The 20,660-nt window shown below is 42.6% G+C and overlaps 1 protein-coding gene across 2 annotated transcripts in view; it reads left to right on the top strand.

Moving 5' to 3' along the window:
- The window catches only part of PHF2 (PHD finger protein 2), a 499,797-nt gene that overhangs the window by 308,714 nt on the left and 170,423 nt on the right, over nucleotides 1-20,660 (top strand). For both annotated transcript variants that reach the window (XM_085624580.1, XM_085624579.1), the window contains exon 3: nucleotides 1,866-1,980. In XM_085624580.1, coding sequence (XP_085480706.1) covers nucleotides 1,866-1,980 — 115 coding nt within the window. The remainder of the gene's footprint in view (nucleotides 1-1,865; nucleotides 1,981-20,660) is intronic.

Below are 20,660 nucleotides of genomic sequence, written 5' to 3'. Positions count from 1 at the left end.
GTATAGTATAGGGCGGAGTCTTGCTGCATCGGCCAGTGCTTTTCTACCTAGATCATATAACAATGGGCAGATAGGGGTGGTTTGCGGGAGGTTTGTGATCTTTCGGAAGAACTTATTTTCAGCAACGGTTAACTTTAGCATCTTTTTGAACCCCCAGAGTTCAACTCTATATAGGTCAGAGCTGACCACTTTCATATTGTATATTTGAAGAGCCGGGCTAACTGGTTTTGTTGTAGAGGTATTGTATTCAGATTGTAAAACTCCAGATAGCTGCCGGTGCTTTAGTGTAGCCATGTCAAGATGCTGATCCCTTCTCATGTTGTTCTGTAATATCACCCCCAAGTATGTGAAGGAACTAACTTGTTCTAGAGGACGGCCGTTCATAAGTAAGCCTACTCTGAATCCCTTGTGAGGGTTGAACGCCATAAATTTTGTTTTGGAGACGTTGACTTCCAGACCCCGTAGGAGACAAAACTCCTCGACACGATTCAATGCTTGCTGTAGACCATTTGCGTTTTTTGAAATAATTAATGTATCGTCAGCGAACATTAAAATCGGGATTTTTACACCTGCTAGGACTGGGGCATCAATTGGGGTAGACTAAAAAGACTCTACAATTCCGTTAATACACAAAGAAAATAATGTGGGCTTCATTACACAACCTTGCCGCACACCTTTCTCTACGGGAAAGCGGCTGGTTACATTGCCCTGAGTGCTACAGTGTCATCGTCCCGCCTATGCCATTCTTCCTCTGTGGCCGCTCTGGACTCAGTGAATTGGTTGCCTATGCCTAAGAGAATACAAGTCCCTTTGCATAACAAGGCCATACATCAGTTCGAACTTCTCTTTCTTCATTAGAAGTTTAAATGCCATCTCCCTCAGAGAATTCTTCGCTCTGCTTCTAGCTCAAACGGTTTAATAGTTGCTAAAAACTCAGCAACGCATATTGCTGCGCAGCGCAAGGCCCTTTGCAAAGGTTGAGTGGTCACCTTTCTGTTACTTATTGCTCTGTTTGAGGGTTAATAAACTCCTAAGAATGAGGCGCTACGTATGCCCAGGCAGTGTTAACAAGTGCAAAAATGACAAAATGATGAAGGAATATTATTAGAAAATGTGCTGCATTGCGCTGCATAATGTGACTTTTCTTGATGCATAATTGAGTCAACTTCCTGCATAATTCCAGAGGCCCTGATAATAATCTATATACATAGATTGTGGAATTATTTATGACTTCAGCTACTGAGGTCCTCAACAATTGCTCATTTACCAAAATATTTTCTGAAAATGGAAAACTTTCCTTTAAAAAAAATGTCTACATGTTGACAGTGCTACTCCAGCATTACCACTACGATTGCATGCAGGGTCGGTCTGGGACTGAAAATAGACTCCAGGCACCAACATAAAAGTGGCCCCATTAGTGAATTAGAAAGCTAAGAATATGATCCATGTTTGCAAATTTTGATAGTTTTGAACTTGTAAAGATAAGCTATACACATACTTTGCAAAGCATGGTTTGGAGCTCGCTGCAGGCAATATTTTTTAATATCAGAGAAATCAACAGTTAAAAACGAAACTGGGCCATTACTATATTTCAGTCTTATAAGAGAATTCCAAGGAAGGATATCATCCAGGATGTCATAGCTGTGACTGGTGTATGTAATTTCAGTTAAAATCCTGTAGAGTTTATCATTTGGAGTTATAGTTTCCAAACCTTAACGTTCCTTCGGGTGACGTGTTTAAAGGGAACACATAATTATGTGTCAACATTATGAAATATATCAGAATTATGTTGTGATACTTGTGCATAACGACTCTTTTGGTGGTAAGTTTTTAATGGTTGACACTATGAAATTATATCTACTTAGTGAAAAAGAAAAGAAATTGGCATAAGCATGACACTGGGCAGATACCGGAGGTCAAACCTGTGCAGAACGGAAGTCAGATCTTCATAAAAGAACTCAGAAGTCGAACTTTCCCAAAGTAAGATTTTTAAAGCTTTCTTTGTTAAATTCTGAATGGCAGTAATATTAGAAAATAATTGTTGCATGTTCATGATAATGGGTGTACTGGTCATAAATATGATACAACTTTGAAGTGCACAGAGATATGTGTTACATGTGCTGGTATGCAAAGCAAAAAGAACATTATTAAATGAACCAGGGACTGGCCCTGAAGGCTTGTTTTTCCTCTATAAAGATTTAACCACATGGCGGGTTGGCGGAAATGAAGCTTGTTGGATGCTTGGAACTCCCCATTCAGACAAAGATATAATTTCTTTCATTGTAAAGCACGTTTTAATGTTCATTTGTGAACGGCATGGTATGGCAGCTGGAGGGGGGGGGGGGACTTCAGTTGTCCAGAAAGAATACAAGTGAAGGTGTAAATATGTTTTTTTAAAGCCAAGTTTGAATATATGCTGCATTTTGCATTGTAAACTTGTGGACTAAAAGATGCTCATGACCTGGGCTTTATATGCAAAGGGCTGAAAAGGGCTCTTATGAATGTTATGCTAAATAAATGTAAGATGCATTTTACTTTAATTGGCTATGCCATACAGATGGCTTACTGGGCCGAGCTGTCCATTGCTACTTGGGGAAACAAAAGTGAAGAATGGCCTGTAGAGAGAGCCACAAAGAGCAAAGAACACCACAAGGACCACCCTGCTGCAGTCTGAGGCAATTGAATGGGATTACATTTTTAAAAAGTCATATTGTTTAACATAAAGTCCAATTCATATACTCTGACTAATGCTTCTGAAACAACTAAGATAAAAGTGGTGAAATTCTGAGCATGTTGTACCAATCCTTCCCATCAGAAGTATATGTAACAAACAAAGGGAGCTGCCAGGTATGATGCTCTCTGGCTTTAGTTGGTCCTGCCTTTTTATCTTACAATAGTGTTTTTATTTAAGCTCGTACCTAAAGGACTAAGGAGGAAACGCAAGTCCCCTTAGCATAGGCTGACAATTTCACTTCTCTTGACCACTCCGACACAACTAAGATCCTGGTTGACATATATCTAAGATCATGAGTAGGTTCCTTGAAATAATGACTGGTTTTACTGAGGTTAGATTCCCACTCATAAGAGTTTGTGATTCCGATCAAGGTACATGCGGACGCTGCTGGGATTGTTGAGATCTGCTTGGTGTAGCTGTGATCTTGAATGTGATAATTGAGGCTCTGACGTATGTAAGATTTTAGTCTATGACTGGAATAATTTGACAGACTTCAACACATAAAGTTAGTAGTTAAAGCAACTCTCCAAACCTACCGGGTTTTGCATCAGATACAAATGTGCAAAAAAGGGGAATATGGATCTTGAGCACACTGATTTTGGAAGGATAGCATGGATTTCATAGTGTACCTGAAACAGTGGGAGCTCTAGAACTCACTAAACATAAGTCGCACTAAATAAAAAAACACGCTATATCCTATCTCATTTTTTAGTATCAAATTACTTGATAATTCCATCATTCATTTTAAAAACAAAATATCCTAATATGTAAAACTGTTGAACAGAAAAAATGGACACAAAAACAATTCATGAAGCAGTCCATAGCTAATAAAGGCATTTTAGCATAGCGAGCAAAGAGGGTGGCACATACATATTTATCCGTGTAACTTACAATTTGTATTTTAAAGTCTTGGCTTACGATAAGAAGCCAAGAGGTAGTACTGAAGCTACATTGTAAGCTGTTCCTTTTGTAACAAACCCTTTTCCCTATGATTTGTGGAAGAAAAGCCACCTGTGGACTTGCAGATCAGACTTTAGAGGGCATTGAATTGATCTAAGATTGACCCCCATACCGTTCTGGATCACTGAGGGGTACTTCCGAATGTTTAGGGTTGGCTGTAGAAGACCTCTTTGAAGATGTTTGTTATTAGTTTTATTTGGAAGCTGCCAGGTTTGGTTGAGTTCTAAGGTCTTGGCATTGTAAGTTCTAGAGCTGTGCACCCGTAACCCGGATAATGCAGCCTCCCTAGCATGGGTCTTGTGATTAAATTTGACACTTGCAATCAATCAGATCTGAATCGCTGGTCCTAAAGCTTTATGGGGTATCTAGTTTAGAAATAGTGCCTGTAGTATTTTGGGTCATGAGTCACATGTGTTTATTGGACAGTGCTTGAACATTATTCTTGGTGCCACTAGGAACTAGACTAGGTCTTTGAGAGCCAGGGCAATATGAGCAGATTTCCTTTGTGTCGGGTACAGTCTGATTAACCCCTTCCCCGCTCATGACGGAACCGCTCCGTCATGAGCCACGGTTGCTGTGTGCTCATGACGGAGCGGTTCCGTCATGCCACGACCGTTGGCGGCCGCTCCGCCTACGCGGCGCTGTTTCCCGCCTGTGCGGGGGGACAACGCAACTGGGCGGAGTCATGACGGAACCGCTCCGTCATGAGCACAGCTCAACCGTGGCTCATGACGGAGTGGCTCTGTCATGAGCACAGCGCCACCGCGCTGCCCCCCGCACCCCCCAGCGCTGCGGCGGAATTCCCGCCGCAGCGAAGGGGTTAAACATCATGCTGTGTCTTACAGCTGTGTTACCCCCACACTATATAACACAAGGTACATTTTAGCCAACTAATAATGTAGTCAAATTCCCAGGTATCTGGAGGAGCCTAGTGCACTTTGGAGCGCCCAATCTGCTCTATGAGCTGTGACCGGGTTTGTTGGTCCATTATCTTTGGAAAAGGGGGAGGAGCCCCGAGTCGAATGGAAAAAGTCTGTTGTTTTTTTTGGCAGACGCTGTGACTCTTCTAAAACGCCACGGTTTGGGCGAAAGGAGAAAAGCAAAGGTGAACCTTTTCCGGGCACTAGCTCATCTCATCTTCGGCAACAGTGTAGTCAGCCACCACTGTACTTTTGCAGCAGCGGCACTATTTATAGTTTATCATGGTTTCACAATAAACTTCACAATAAACTCATAATAAGCTTAAGGCTTCTACCAATACGACAAGCTCCGTGCGACAAAAAGTGAAATTCTATACCTCAACTAAGTGGAGAGTACCATGAGGTCTGGCCGTGTTCGAGATAGCGCTATATTTAAAAAAGATACAAAAGATGCAAAAAAACGGAGGCGGAAAAACATGATGAAGGAAGAGGAAAGAACTGCCTTACAACCAGAACTAGAGCAAGCAATCATGAATAACTGCTCTGCAATAGAGCCACCAGCTGTTGAAACGCCTCTGGACAACTACAAAATTTGGAAAATAAAAAAACAACAAAAAAGCAGCTTTCTCATCAACCTAAGATTTTTACAAAATTTTCATTCTTAAAAAATCCGGGGGATACGCTTTTCTCAAACATAAGAAATGTCATCGGCCTTCAATCACCTCTTCAACCTGTACAACTAAGTCAACTACCACCAGTTATTGAAGATCTGAAATCAACACAGGAGAGGAAAAGCCCTGACACAAAAAGAAGTACAAATACACTATTTAACAGTCCCCGGCAAATAACATCAACCCCTCAAAACGGCAAATCACGGATTAGCTGTACAACAATGGGAAGTGCTTCAATTAGAAACATTGAGCAAGTCAAAGCTCAAGTTCATAAAAAGGAAGAGACAATTGAGAAAACTATGACGATTAAAGGTGGTCAAGATAATAATCATGATGTATCAGTAACAGGTCTCAGTTCAAATGATGACTGGAGATCTATAAACATCGAAAATAATCTTGAAGACTATGACACAACTAACAAATCTTTGTTTATTAACCAACCAAGTCAATTATGTCAATTAAATCGAACATGTTCTGGGGACAAATCATTTTCCAAAGGAGCTGATTATTCCCAAAAAAGGAATGACGGGGCACAGTGTGTTAAAGATCTAAAAACACTACCACCCACCCTTCTCTCAAATAATGTTCCATCAAATCATCAAACGGAGCCTAGCAAAGGGGGGGGGGGAAACAAAGGTTCTAACTATAATAGAAAATGTTACAAATGTCTCAGACGTCATAGAGATCTCCTCACGCTTGGGATCAGAAGATTGGAACGACGTAATGGCAGCTTACGACCAAGACTCAATCAGTAATGGGCCGAATACGGCAAACATGGGTACTGCGATCAATCTAACAGACGATCTAGAGATGGGAGAGGAAAAGAAAAAGGAATACCAAAAGGATACGACATCCCCAGTCCGTATGGTCAATTCATCAAAAAATAATTGCCAGGGGATGGCATGGGACAGTCTGCTAAATACAATACAACTTCTTGTAAAAACACTTCACTACCAATCAGATAAGATGGACGCTCAGTTGACTCTTCTAGACACTCTGGCTGTGTTTGTGGTTGCTATCGATGGGAAATTGGGAGCACTAACGACTCTGCTACAAAATAAACAGGCCCTAACCCACAACAGGGACGCGGGATGTGGATGCAGCCCTATTATCGACAAACTGGCTACTTTACCATCAATGTTGTCTGATCTATGCATACAGCAAAAAAATCCGTTGCAAAGTAATACCAACTACTTACGCTCTAGACAAACGGACGTAAAACTAGATAAGCACTCCCTTGAAACTTGCACTTCAATCTCAATCGACAAAACAAAAAACATAGGCTTAACATCGATCGGGAAAAATGTTTCTCGGGGGGAGACGGACATTTCGATTAACAAGAAATTTAACAAAGTAATAAAAGATACGGGAGAATCAATAGATCTATGTCCTGTAGCTCAAATAGATGACAAGGTTGTGAAGAAACCTAACGCTAAACAAAGGAGGGCAAAACAACGTAAAGGTAGAAACCAAAAATTAATCGTGGCTCAAGAAGGCTTCAGGCGTCTCTTTGGGTCAACGTCCCAATTTAATGAACAAGAACCCAATTCTGTGGATAAGGTCAGTAAAAAAGAAGTAATAGACAGACCCCCCAGGATATAGCGGCATGGATTCGCAAATTTAGCGGCACAAATATGGAAATTTAGCGGCACAAATATGGAAATTTAGCGGCATTTTGCGACATTTCATTTTACTCATAATCATTCATCTTTCCTCCGCAGCACGCGATCGTAATCGCAATCGCGATCACTTTCACTTTCGCGGCTGCGTCACTTTCGCGGCCGCGTTGCCAAAGCTTGTTAATTTATATCGTAAGGAAGGGGCTCTTTGTGATCAATAGGTAAAGTGAGCTCGCTTTATGATCAATATGAGGCTTTCTGTCTCCATTTCATTCAGCCAGTATTTAATTTTGGTTTATCCCCAATCGTAACGGAGACTTCCTACCTCCGCTGCCATTCTGGCTCACAGTCCACTCCGACACTAACTGCCCAAGGTCTATTAGGCCCTGATGGGACTCTTCTGTGTGTGCTGCTTTGGAGTTTTTGCTGTGAATCAGGCATTCATGCTGGAGTAAAGACGATGTGGTGAGAGCACTTTGCATGTTCCCGGTGTCTGCCAGGTCTCTTCTCCTCTCGGGGCACTGTGTGGAACGCAAGTCTCTGTGGTTCTCAGTCCTCCAGAGGGCAAAGGTGCTGAGCCCTGAGCTTTGCAGCAAGTGGATCACGCTGCAAACACTGCAGGCCAAAGCAGAGGTGCGAGGGGAGCATCCTACCTCGCTGCCATCGTTGTTGTTTACATGGCTAGAGCTCCACTCTGCCTATTGCTTAAAGATTCAGCCCCCCCTCGAATTTTTTTCTTAGCCCCCCACCCCCCAAAATTTGGCTTTAGTTGCGCCTCTGCCTGTGGGGGCAAAACATCATCAACTACGGGATCAGGTCACTTTTGTAAAAATTGCGGCATTTTTACAAAAGTGACGATTTTCGCGGGCACTTTTGTAAAAATCGCGGCATTTTTACAAAAGTGCCGATTTCGCGGCAAGCCGCGAAATCGCGAAATCGCGAAATCCTGGAGGGTCTGAATAGAGTCCGACAAAACTACATCACTAAATGCTTCACCCAGAGTCTCTTGCATACCGCCATTATCACCAGCGAATGGCAGTAAAATTAAGGAGGGAGAAAATATCCAGACAGTAAAGCAGAATACCACGGATCTACCAATTATGGCTACCAAAATGACTTCCTTAAAAACACATGGAATTAACCATACGGTAAAAAAGTCTTGATAATACAACAGGCATCACAGAATGGAGACCTTAAAGAAACAAATGACAACGGATCGCTCCCTATTAGACAAACATCACAATCCATTGACATAAGTTCAACGAATAGAAATAACATCATAAAACTAAAAAGGGAAGAAGAAACTGGAAATGGGAATGCAAAATCAACTACTGCAGAGGAAATCCGCAACCTTGGAGGGCGGAAAGCTGTCCTTCCCATACCAGAGCAAGCACCACTGACCGTAACACAAGGACATGAATTCGTACAAAGTCACTATAACGAACACAATAACGAACCTAGTTACACGGACACATTGAAAGATACATCAAAAGATTCATCAAATATTGTCTGGTTTACCCCAGAGTACATCTCTAAAGGCAAGCATGATATCTTGAATAGAGGTAACATCTTACGACTGTTAGCTCATATTCCATCTTTAACAGGTATCACAACTCAGGACCTGGATTCTATTCAATTTCAATCCGAAGCTGGCACGAAGGTCGAAAAAACAAAAGCAACATGGACAACACCCTTAGTTGCACAAAAAATCTTGGCAGAAACTAAGACCTTTAAAGATTGGGGAATAACAACTGCCCCATTTACAAAACCAAAATATCCTGATCTATTAATTCCGGTGGTCGGAGTAAGAGAACTGCACTCCGCTAACGGGAAGGTACAAACTGTACTTAGAGGCGCTAAAGGGATGGAAGGAGCAAGTAGTGCTGAAGATCTTAGGGTTACGGGTTGTACCCTTGCCGGCACTTCACCTAGCTTTATCGACCTAAGATGGATCTCAAGAACAATAAACAATTAGCTAAACTGACAAATGGGAATCCAAAAGGAAATAAAAAGGCAAAACCAATTAAAAATATGCTCATGGAACATTAATGGTCTTACTTCCAAAATGATTGATTTGGATTTTGTTAACTATTTACAGTCCTTTGACATTATATCCCTACAAGAAACATGGCAACTAGAACCTCCACATCTGCATGGATTTCTTCGTTTTTTTACCAGTGCAGTGAAAACAGCAAAATTTGGTCACCTACAAGGGGGGTTAGTGTCTTATGTCTCGGTTGCAAGTGGCTATGTTGTTAAGGACTTAGGCCTTTCTTCCCCAGATTTAAATGCAATAAACTTGTCTTCCTCAACTCAAAGCAAGAAAGGTCTCGAGCTAATACTGATAAACGCTTATATCCATCCGAAAAGGAAAGGAAAAGCCACAAAGGATCTATACAAATGCCTTGATGACATCATAACTGACACTTCAACAACTGATATCATGATTACCGGGGATTTTAATCTCAACCTGATGGGAATCTCATCGAGTGACGTGAGCCGCAATTTAAACATAGCCTGGAATATTCCACATCAAGAGGCTACACTAACATCCTCACAATCCAAGCTTGGAGAGGCGGTCTTAGAGACCCTTGAGCATTATAATCTCAGAGCACTGAATGGGAGACTCAGTGGAGACACTCCGCCAGCGTGTACATTCTACTATACAAGAGTAAGTAAAATTCTGGATTATACCTTTATGTCACTATCTCTATTTCGCCTCATTTCTTCATTTAAAATAGGGGAAAAAGCTGACAGCGATCACTGTCCCCAGGAAATTATATTTAATATCATGAAACCAAAACTCGAACAATCGTTGGTACCAAACGAGTCAATTTATACCATCAATTACAAAAGGATCAAGTATTCGGCAGTAATGGATGGAGATATAGAAGCAAGAGCAAAGCAACACTTTGAGGAGCGAATCGGGGCAAGCGAGGTTCAGAAATGGGAAAGCTTTACATCCAACATGGCAGGTTACACCACAACCCTGAAACCCCAATACGCAAAGAAGGCTAGCAACATGCTCCTTCTCACAAAAGATCATAGAACTAAAATAAAGAGCATAAAAAAAGGCATCGCACGTACAATACGCCAATTTAGACACCTACCAAACGACATAGTAAGACATGCCCATCTGTTAGAACTAAAATCATCTTTAAAAAAAACCAAAAGGGAAGCAAATAGATCAATTGAGGAAAACCTGTGGGCAAAATTACATTCTGATATCAAGCTGAACGACGGGGCAAAATTTTGGAAAACAATTAACTCCTTTATGAATCTTGGGCACGAAGGAGTCTCTTCAAACATCAGTGAACAAACATGGGTTCACTATCTCAAAGACCATTTTTCACAACATAATACTAATAACTCGATGACAGCTGCTGATGACAACAAATTATTTTCCTTGAGTGATATCAGATACAACCAGACAGCACGAAGCGTCGATATAGGTTCAATGAAATTTCGAAAACTAATTGAGTGCCAAATTAAAAAGGGAAGCGGGACGGGGCGCCAGGCCCGAATGGCATTCCCCCTATTTTGTACAAATTGAACGAAAAGGAATGGGCTGGAGCCCTTCTACCTCTGTTTTTGGAAATCAAACATTTAAATGTTTTACCTGCCTCCTGGAAGGGTTCAATCATCTCCCCAATATTTAAGGCAGGGGACAAAACTCTTCCAAATAATTATAGACTGGTTGCCCTCATGGATAACGAAGCAAAATATTTAGCTGGAATCCTTTTGGAGGAACTGCAGGCCTGGGCTTCAGAATATTCTCTAATCCCGGCTAATCAGACCGGATTTGCCAAAACTGTCGGGACATCAACAAACATTTTGGCTATGGGTCTGTTAATTGATAAGGCAAAAACATCTAAAATGCCAATCAATTTGTGCTTTATAGACTATAAGGCAGCCTTTGATCATATTAATCGTAATCTTTTATGGGCCAAACTACAGAAGTGGGGGATACCAAAGCCTCTATTAGATCTGTTGATTAATTTACATAGTGACACATGGGTACAGGTTAAGCTGGGTGACGGCTCTCATCTGTAGAGACGCATCACAACAAATAATGGTCTAAAACAAGGATGCGTCTTGGCCCCTACACTATTTAACCTGTTCCTAGGAGACCTCACTCCGTTGCTCAATAACTGCAATTCTCATGCACCAAAATTAGGAGGCCAAATACTGTCCTCATTACTATACGCAGACGATTTGGTTTTAATTAGCCACACGAAAATAGGGATGCAAAATCTTATTGATGCTACAAAAAGATATTCTGATGAAAACCAATTGTCAATTAATTTGAACAAAACAAAAACGATGTCAATCAACAAAAAAAGAAAGTCATCGAACAGTTGGTTTTGGAATAAAAATCGTATAGAGGATACAAACATGTATAAATATCTAGGGGTCATAATTGACAGTGGTGGCCAGTTTATCCTACAAAAAGAAAGTATCAGAGGAAAAGGCATTGCCATAGGAGTCTCGCTAAAAAAATTAAATGGAAAATTAACTAGTGCATCTCTTTTCCCCATAATACAAGTTATTCGCTCAAAACTCTTGCCTACTATTACTTATGGCAGTGAAGCACAACGAGGAAGAGATGCAGGAATTTTGGATAAAACTGTGGCATCAGTATATAGGATCATTTTTTGTCTACCTAAATACACATCCCCGGCCCAAATGAGATTAGAGTTTGGAGGTCACAAACAGGCGCTTGCAAGACAGGGCGCATACGTGGGATAAAATCAGGAAGGCAAAACAAGGGTCTCTTAATAGCCTTTTATGGTCAGAATTACAGCAGAATCAAGTATCCCAGGCTGCTAACTATCTGGCCAAAAGCCTGGTGACCCTAGGCTTAAAGGAGTTATGGAATACTTCCACCAATCATTCAACTATTAAAAGACTGGTAAAGAAAACAACAAAACACCTATCATGGATAGAAGATAAGGAGTCAGTTGCCAGGAGATCACATGGGTGGTTTGTCTTAAACTCCTATTCAAATCAAGGTCTACAGAGTTATTTCAATTTGGGCTACTCAAGATTTTTAAAGCTGAAGTTTCTAAAACTCAGAATGGGCCTGATCCCTTGTAGATGCCATCTTCCACACTGGCAGAGGGAAAAAGGGGATGCCCTATGTCGGCTATGCGGTAAGGCAATTGAGGACATGCCACACCTCTTATGCTCCTGTGAAAAACTGTTAGAAGTAAGGAAATGTTTGCTTAAATGTTTGTTTAACCAACGAGGAATACGCACCCGAAGGAATGCCGTGCTTGCCTGTTTTTCTCCTGACGATTTGCGGCTCAACTGCAACTTGGTGAAATTTATGAAAGATGTGGAGATAAGGATGCAGAAACCTGTTTTTTTTTTTTTTTTTTTTTTTGGAAAACCTTTATTTAACAGTATGTGCAGACAAATACGGGCCTACAACCCTCAGGCCGGCCTCGACATAAAAAAAGGGCACATCAGCAAGCAATTATACGATTCAGCAGCATATCAGTACAAGCACAAAGAGACCAGATTACGTTATACACAATTGTGCCGCCGAGCGCAGGATGATGAGGTTTAAGTTTTATAAAGTTTTGAAATAAGTCCTTAGCAACAGGTCTGGAAGGATCCGAATCAGAGCAATGCAGTTAGGACTATAGTGGGCAACGATCATCAGAAGAGTCAGCAAGCATTATCCGTAAGGTAATCAATCGCACTCAATAAAATCAGGATAGAAAAGAAGCATATCACATGACGATCCCCAAGCACTACCCACAAGTTCCCAATCCTCCCCTCGACCCAAGAAATAAGAAAGGAGAGAACAAACGAGAAAGGTAAAGAGTAGAAAGGGAGAAGAGAAAGAGAGAAAAGAAAGAAAGAAAAAGGAGGCCCATAGAAAAAAAAAAAAAAAAACCAACAAGGAAATATACCCCCCACCCTACACGCATGCAGAGGCTACGGCCTACCCCCCCTAGCAGTGTGTCTGTCGCCCCAAAAGAGTACCCGAAATGTAGGAGAAGAGAAAGAGAAGAAAAAGAAAAAAAATGTCACGGTTGATCGGAGGAGGGCCAAGGATCTATTCAATGCAAGCAAAATCGTTACCCGCGGTCACCCAACCCCAGGCCCCGACCTAACACCCTGCTACATGTACCTCCAACAGTCACAAGTCCCAGTCCCAGCCATATACGTATCAATGTGCAACAAGAAAAACCCCCTTCCTCAGCCTTGGCCCCTTCGAATCTGCAGTCCAACAGAGTCCAATTGCAGTACAGCCAACCTGGACTGGATGGGCCACCATGGAGTCCGTTGCAGCAATCGAGGGGTAAGAGACAAGTCAAACTGGAGCGAAGCTCGATAGTAAAGGACCACAGAATGCGCCACTGCTATGCGGTGGCTAGCACAACAGGGAGCAGGACGATGCATAAATCCCAGAGTAGCGGCCGGCCGATGTACAGGAAGCAAGTCCAGGAGGACGCTCAGAGACGTGGCACCAAAGGACAGAGGAGATGGGCAAAACGGCGGCTGAGGCACAAGCTCCGGCCATACCGAGGGAGCAGGATTGTCAGACTCCTCCAGGGCAGAGCCGAGGAGTACCGCAGCGGGCACTGGGACACGTCCCCCCGTCACCGCCACATACCTCAACTCGGGTGATCCACCGACAGTCGACTGAAGATGTGGCTTAACATGCCGCACTGGAGAATCATCATGGCCAGCTGAAAAAGTCCGATCAAACCGGTCCTCCAAACCAGTGGCAGAGTCGCGGAAGGCCAACCACAGGTCCTCCAGTGCTGCCAGGATGTCGCGAAGCCCCAGCGGCGGATCAAGGATGGAGGGTGCTGTTGCGTCCGCCATCTTAGGCAAGCAACCATCGAGCGCCCCGGGGAGCAAGCCCCCCTCACCAACCATCGGTATCTGGAAGGTGATAAGCTCTCTGCGGGGCCCCGGTGGTGCAGGAAACGTGGAGGCAGCCGGTCGTGGAAAGGCTTCAGAAGCAGGAGAATCTGTGGTGCAGGGAAACCCACCGGCGAGACCAGGGCTTCCGATGCGGAAGATGGCGTCCGCTGCTGTAGGCTGCAACAAAGAAGCGATCCCGGCCCTCTCCCAGCTGGGCCGGGATACAGTATACGGGAGCTGGATACAATGTTGCGAGCGGGGCGCGCTGGGCAGCCGAGCACGAAAAAGGCTGCTGTGAGAATCCCAGCGCCGCGCTCCAGGTCCGGTGTACCGGCTCCTCCCTCTCCACAGCGGCCGCTGCTATCGTTGTCGCCGCCGGCCGTCCCCACCAAACAATGGCCCGGCCGCGACCGCCTGGAAGGCCGGAATGGAAACCGGGGCCCAACTCCGCCGGGGGAGCTCCGTTTTCGACCGGAGTCAAGGTATCGTGGTCAGGGACGTGGCGCAGGTAAGCGTAGGGCTCGGAGGCGCAGGATTCTTGCCAGGATATCGACGAAGGGCGAAAGGGTCGGCGGAGCCGAAGAGCTAGGCGGCCATCTCGGCTGCAGGCTAGGCTCCTCCCCCAGAAACCTGTTTTTAACTTATGTTGGAGTCACTTGATAGTATGAACTGTACACAATTATATAGTTTTTATTGTAAAACTTATCAAAGTGACGGAAATGATATAATGAAAGTCTTAATCTGGAAGATTTTATTATTTTAGACTGAATTTAAGAATGTGTTGGGAAACGTAGAGAATGTATTTGTTTTATCTTCTTTTTATTTTTATAATGTGGAATTGCAATGGTTTTTATTAACTGTGCAAATAAAATTTACTTACTTACCTTGTTGTTTGGCACCACAAATCAAATAACACTTGTCAATAGACTATGCTGTGCGATGCAATTTGTTGCACATTGAAAATCCCCTTATAACATCAATCCTAGAATTTTACGTCGAACCAGCTTACAAATTTATCTGTTTACCATAGGGAAATGGAGAGCATAGGCTTCGTTTCAACAATCAAACATTTAATTATGTTGCATGGTGTAACAAAAGTTTTTCTCAGCTGCCCATAAAGCCACTGTCAGATGGTCAATAAAAGGCATGAGTAATATCAGGGGGAGAGAGCCTTAATAGTATTTGGGGTTGAAGACCTTCACAGGTATCTGATGAGAAACATATTTGTGTATTTATTGCATTGTGATTGGACATTTCTGTTGTCCATTGGCACCCATAGGTCTACATTGGGATGTCTGTTTTATAACAAGGTTGATTAGGGAAATTGATACATATGTTGTGCATCACATAGCCCCTCTTCCACAAAGTATAGTGGTTTTAGCCAAAAATAAAACTGTGTTCTCCTTGATAATGAAGGGAGTGTATCCCATCCCTTGGCGCATGACAGCCTGATCCCTATGAGATCCCTCACAACAAAAAACCTTCTAAGCAATGAGATGAAAGGGATTGCTCTGGTCTAAGGCAACGTGTCTTTGCCCCGGGGGTTAGTGACCAATGTTTACCACCATGGATGAATATGCAATTTAATGAGTACTTGCAAATTCAACATTACTTTGTGGCATGTCCTTGTAGAACCCGAGAGGCAAATCTCCACAACTGCCTACTATTAGTTGCTTTGGTTAAGCAAACAAAATAAGACAGCTTACTAGACACAAGGGACCAGATGTACGACATGCAAAATAACGCATCACAAATTGCGAGTCATTTGCGACTCGCAATTTGCGAGGTGCTATTTTGCATGTACAACAGTGTGTTTCACATTGTTTGCGAATCTCAATGGGGTCGTAAATTGCAAGGCTCATGAATAGTAATGAGCCTCTCGCAATTTGCGAGCCCACTGGGAATGACAGGCCCTCCCAGGGATGGTGGCCTGCTGGACTCAGCAGACCGCCATGTCTGGGACTGCTGTTTTAACCCCTTCCATGCTCATGACGGAACGGTTCCGTCATGAGCATCGGTTGAGCTGTGCTCATGACGGAACCGTTCCGCCATGGCCCCGCCCGCGCTCGAACCCTTCAGCACCGCGGGGGAATCCGCGCCGCGCTGAAGGGGTTAATAAAGCAGTGTTTGTTTTTAAAATGCAGCTCGTTTTCCTTAAAGGAAAACGGGATGCTTTTAAAAAAGAAAAATTAAACTTTTCATTTCTTTATGGGACCACTGCCTGCTCTTAAAAAATATTTTTCAACATACTCGCAAAGGGGAAGGGGTCCCCTGGGCACCCCTTCCCCTTTGCGAGTGGCTTACCACCTACTTGAAGTAGTTGGTAAACTGCGAGTGTTTTGCAGCCGCAAATGCGGTTACAAAACACTAGTACATAGCATGTTGACTCCCTATTAGGAAGGGACGCCCCTTCCTAATAGCGAGAGTCGCAAATGCTATTTTGCGAGTCAGTGACTGGCAAAATAGCATTTGTACATGCTATTACCCTTTTTTGCGGCCGCAAACGGGAGGTTCTCCCGTTTGCGGCCGCAAAAAAGGGTTGTACATCTGGCCCCTTGTTTCTAGATATTATGACACTTTCTAGAAAATTTCCTCACAAAATGTGCTGGCACACATCTGCCAAGCTTTGGAGAATGACTGTATCCAATCATATGACATGTAGACATGCGATTTGTTATTCCAACTAACCCACTAAACAATGTGTTCCCTATCTTGGCTGGAGTATCAGTGGAAGTTATATTAGGTACTTTTGGGTTCTCTTCTTGACCTCTTAATTGGGATGCCGTAGATGAATCGTGCTGGAGGATATCTGGCCAAATAGGCACATAGGTTCATATGTTATGTCATAAAGCGATACCATTTAAAACCAAATTACATTATGAGTTTTATAGACTTTTGAGGACTGATGCTGCTCCTGAACCTTTCCTGTTCCTGTTTAGAAACTGGCAAGCAGGTGCCCTCACAAAGGCGATGGCAAATGTTTTTTTTATATCCTGGCAGTTGTGTTAAACAAATATATGACTTGTTGATGGAAGGCAAATATTGTCTTCACATTGGACCTATGAAGGACCAACCTGAGAATGATTCGAAACATGGAAATACTGACACATAGGCTTTAACTAAAGGATCCCTTATTCAGACAGTATTGGGCTTTGTTTGATGTTGTGTTTCCTCCTGAGGAGATAGGCTGGTGGAAACTATTCTAATGATCCAGGTAAAAACGTATAGGAAACCTGAGGAAATAATATGATATGGGGACAGGAAATGGAAAAAGGAAACTTAATGAAATCAGGTTATTGACCAATTCAAGATTGATCCTGCAATCAATGTCTTGTTAATAGTAGAATTTCGTTATCTTTTCGTTCACTGCAACAATGTCCTTTGGGAATTTTACCAGAACAAAATATGGAGACTGGCGATATTATTTCTTATGCTATTACAGAGATAACACCACATTAAGGTGGATTTGCATTGCATACGGGATAAAGTACCCACTGCCATACATTATAAGACTATTGCAAGTCACCAAGGAGTTCCATGACCATGTAGAACAGGTGTCTCCAACCAGTTGATCGTGAGCTACCAGTAGCTCGCAAACACCTTTAAGGTAACTTGCAGCCTTGAGTTAATTTCTAAATAAGCATACAGTCACATTTTCCTTTTAAAGTTAAGGAAAGACTGTGTTTATTTTACATTTTTAGAATCAGGCCTGATAATGAGCTGTGCTCAGTTAGATTTATGACTTAGACTAGGACTGGATCACAGGTGAAGAACTGCAGCACTGAGGTATTTAATTCTTAAATAAAAGCCCTTTTCAACTTAATATTAAAGCTTGGGTACAAAATTATGTTTCTGTATACTCTTTAATGGGAGAACATGAAAATGAAAAGTTAACTGAAAGATTTTAAATTTTCTCCAATTTCAAAGTGTTTCATGTACATACAGCATGCCTTTTGCTCCCAGTGGCCAGTAGACACTGTGCCATCTGTATAACTAAAACATGCAGTCATTGTTTTCAAATGGGAGACATTTAAATTGCAGGAAAATGTTCCATACTCCGAACATTTTTAAAGAACATTTTTCTGCTCTTCAAATTTCTCCCATGTAGAGAAATGGTTGTATGTTTGTGTTATACATGTAAAAGTGCCACATTTGGTGAAATGTATGTCCTGTGCCACAAGTACATATGACAAGGACTCTCAGTCACTCATACACGTATGCCCAATTCATACACACACATTTTCAATCATCTTCAAAGACCATGTTCTCACTGGCACACATGGCAGCCCTGTCATAGTGCCCCTAGTCAAAGCATTTTGTTCAAACAATAGTATCTGGCTCTAAGGACATTAGGTTTAAAGTCAATGAAGCTTGGCATGGGGGTTAACAATGCGCAAGCTGTTTAGCCTTCAGTAGCTCACGATTTTTACTGATCAGAAATAGTTCTTACTACAGAAAAAGCTGGAGAACCCTGATATAGAAGAATGCGACAGAAGGTCAAGTTCCTTTATAATGTCATAGAACTCCAAGGTGACTTGACATATCCTTATAATGTACGTCAGGTAGTATTTTATTCCTTGTAATACATGGTCATAATATCACCTTTCTCACAAACCGTTTAAATCCTTAGTGACATGCTCTATATATGGAAGGGATAGTATGGTTGCATACATGAAAAATAAACACACTATTTGGAGCCAAATTAAACACAGTAAAAAGCGGTTAGTATTTGTTTAAAAAAGTTATCAGTTTATTGTTAGTCAAATTAAAATAATGCTGAGACTCCAAGTGTGCAACAAATTCTTGGAGGTTCTACTTTTCTGATAACCACCTTACTTTGCAAAAAATAAACATCTTGACATACATATCTCATTTCAGCTCATCACTGTTTGTTTTTTAGTAATATATCAGAAGGAAGAAAGGACACTTGCCATTTTCCTTGCAGAAACTGCAGTGGTAATTATGTTTTATGACCTGCCTTTCACCCCAGCTACTCGCTCAGCAGCAGGAATTATGAAATCAGGACTCAGCTATAATAACTTATTATAGTTGAGCAGCTACTTCATTTATTTATTACGTGCACCTACAGACGTCACAAGTCGGCTGTAATGTAGGCTCCCATGTATTGTAAATGGAATAAAACACACCCTTCTATTCTTTATAAGAATATTGCAAGTGACCCAGGAGCTCTGAATCCTGCAAGCAAATTGCTTTTATTGGTCACTGCACACTAAGGTGAATTGCAGTACCCTTCATAATGTAAGGTAAGGGGATATTTTATCCCATATAATATGTGGGCTATGCCCCTCCTGCTTAAAACACATTACATTCCCAACAAGTGGCATGTGCTATGTGTGACACCTTCTTCTGGTCCTCCCTTTTTAGTTCACAACACTTTCCATGTTGAAAATTTCAATTTTGGAACAAAACTACATGTCCCACAATGCGACTTGCTGCAGGCTACAAAGGCAGGGTTGGTGTGGCACATGATATGGGGCCTCCTTATGGCTATGCCAAAACACAAAATGCACCATTGCCCATGCCCTCATCACCAGTCATCTAGAATATGGAAATGCCCTCTACTTGGGAATCGTGACTCATCTAGATCAAAGACTACAGACCATCCAGAACGCTACAGCAAGTCTCATCATGGATCACCCTCGTCACACTCACGTCACCCCCACCTCAAATAACTTCACCAGCTATATGTTCAGAAGAGATGCCAGTTCAAGCTCCTCACCCACACGGTCGAGGTCCTGCATGAGTTTGGACCTGCCTCCATCAACTGCCGCCTGAGATGCCACAAACCCTCCAGACACCTCCACTCCGCCTTCCTCGCGCTGGCCCATACCCTGTGCATGCAACTCAGCAGAGCAGGAGGACGGACTTCTCCTACCTCCCTGCAAAAGCCTTGAACGGCCTCCTCACTGCACCTCAGGATCTCCCTTACTCTACAGGAATTCCGTAGGATGCTGCCTTCAACTGAGACCCTGGACTCTGCCACCACCGTGATACCCTCACAGGTGATAAGTGCTCTACAAGTTGCTTGATTTATTGATTGATGCTTAGGCAGGATCCAGGATTTAGCAGCCCTGAAGGTAGATGAGCTAACAAACAAGTTCATTAATCTTTGCATTCCTAATAATGTGTGAAGTTGAAACACGGCCATAAGTACTGAGTCTGTACAGTGAAGTTGTTTTTAACCCCTTCAGCGCTGCGGGAATTCCCCCGGGGTGCTGAAGGGTTCGAGCGCGGGCGGGGCCATGACGGAACGGTTCCGTCATGAGCACAGCGCAACCGATGCTCATGACGGAACCGTTCCGTCATGGGCATGGAAGGGGTTAAAAAAACTGCTGCTATACACAAACAAGGCTTGAATTCCTACACACCTTCTTCTTTCACACTCTGTGAAGGCAACTGTTCCCATTAAGCACTGGGATGTCACAAGTTGCTTTCATAACTTGTTATACACGAGTAGATGCATCATTTTCTTATTATAGACACATACTGATGTCAGAATGTGCCTGTAATAAGAGGCACAACGCGTCTTGTTAGACCTGTCATTTTTTGGCATGATTTCTCCTGTCTTTTTGCTTCTGACCTCCTGTTTTTGACTGTGTGCTGCATTTAGTTTTTACTGGTTTAAGAACTCTGGGCACTTTACCACTGCTGACCAGTGCTAAAGAGCAAGTACTCACTGTTTAAAATGTATGGTGATTAGTTTATCCATGATTGGCATATTTGATTCACTAGTAAGTCCCTAGTAAAGTGCACCAGGCGTGCTCAGGGCCTGTAAATGAAATGCTACTAGTGGGCCTGTAGCACTGATTTTGCCCCCCACATGAGTGGCCCTGCAAACATGTCTCAGACC

This window comes from Triturus cristatus, chromosome 9 (assembly GCF_964204655.1).
Source record: "Triturus cristatus chromosome 9, aTriCri1.1, whole genome shotgun sequence".
In the NCBI taxonomy this organism is placed as follows: domain Eukaryota; kingdom Metazoa; phylum Chordata; class Amphibia; order Caudata; family Salamandridae; genus Triturus; species Triturus cristatus.
Note: the sequence above shows the minus strand (reverse complement) of the source record. Positions and strands in the feature narration are given on the sequence as shown.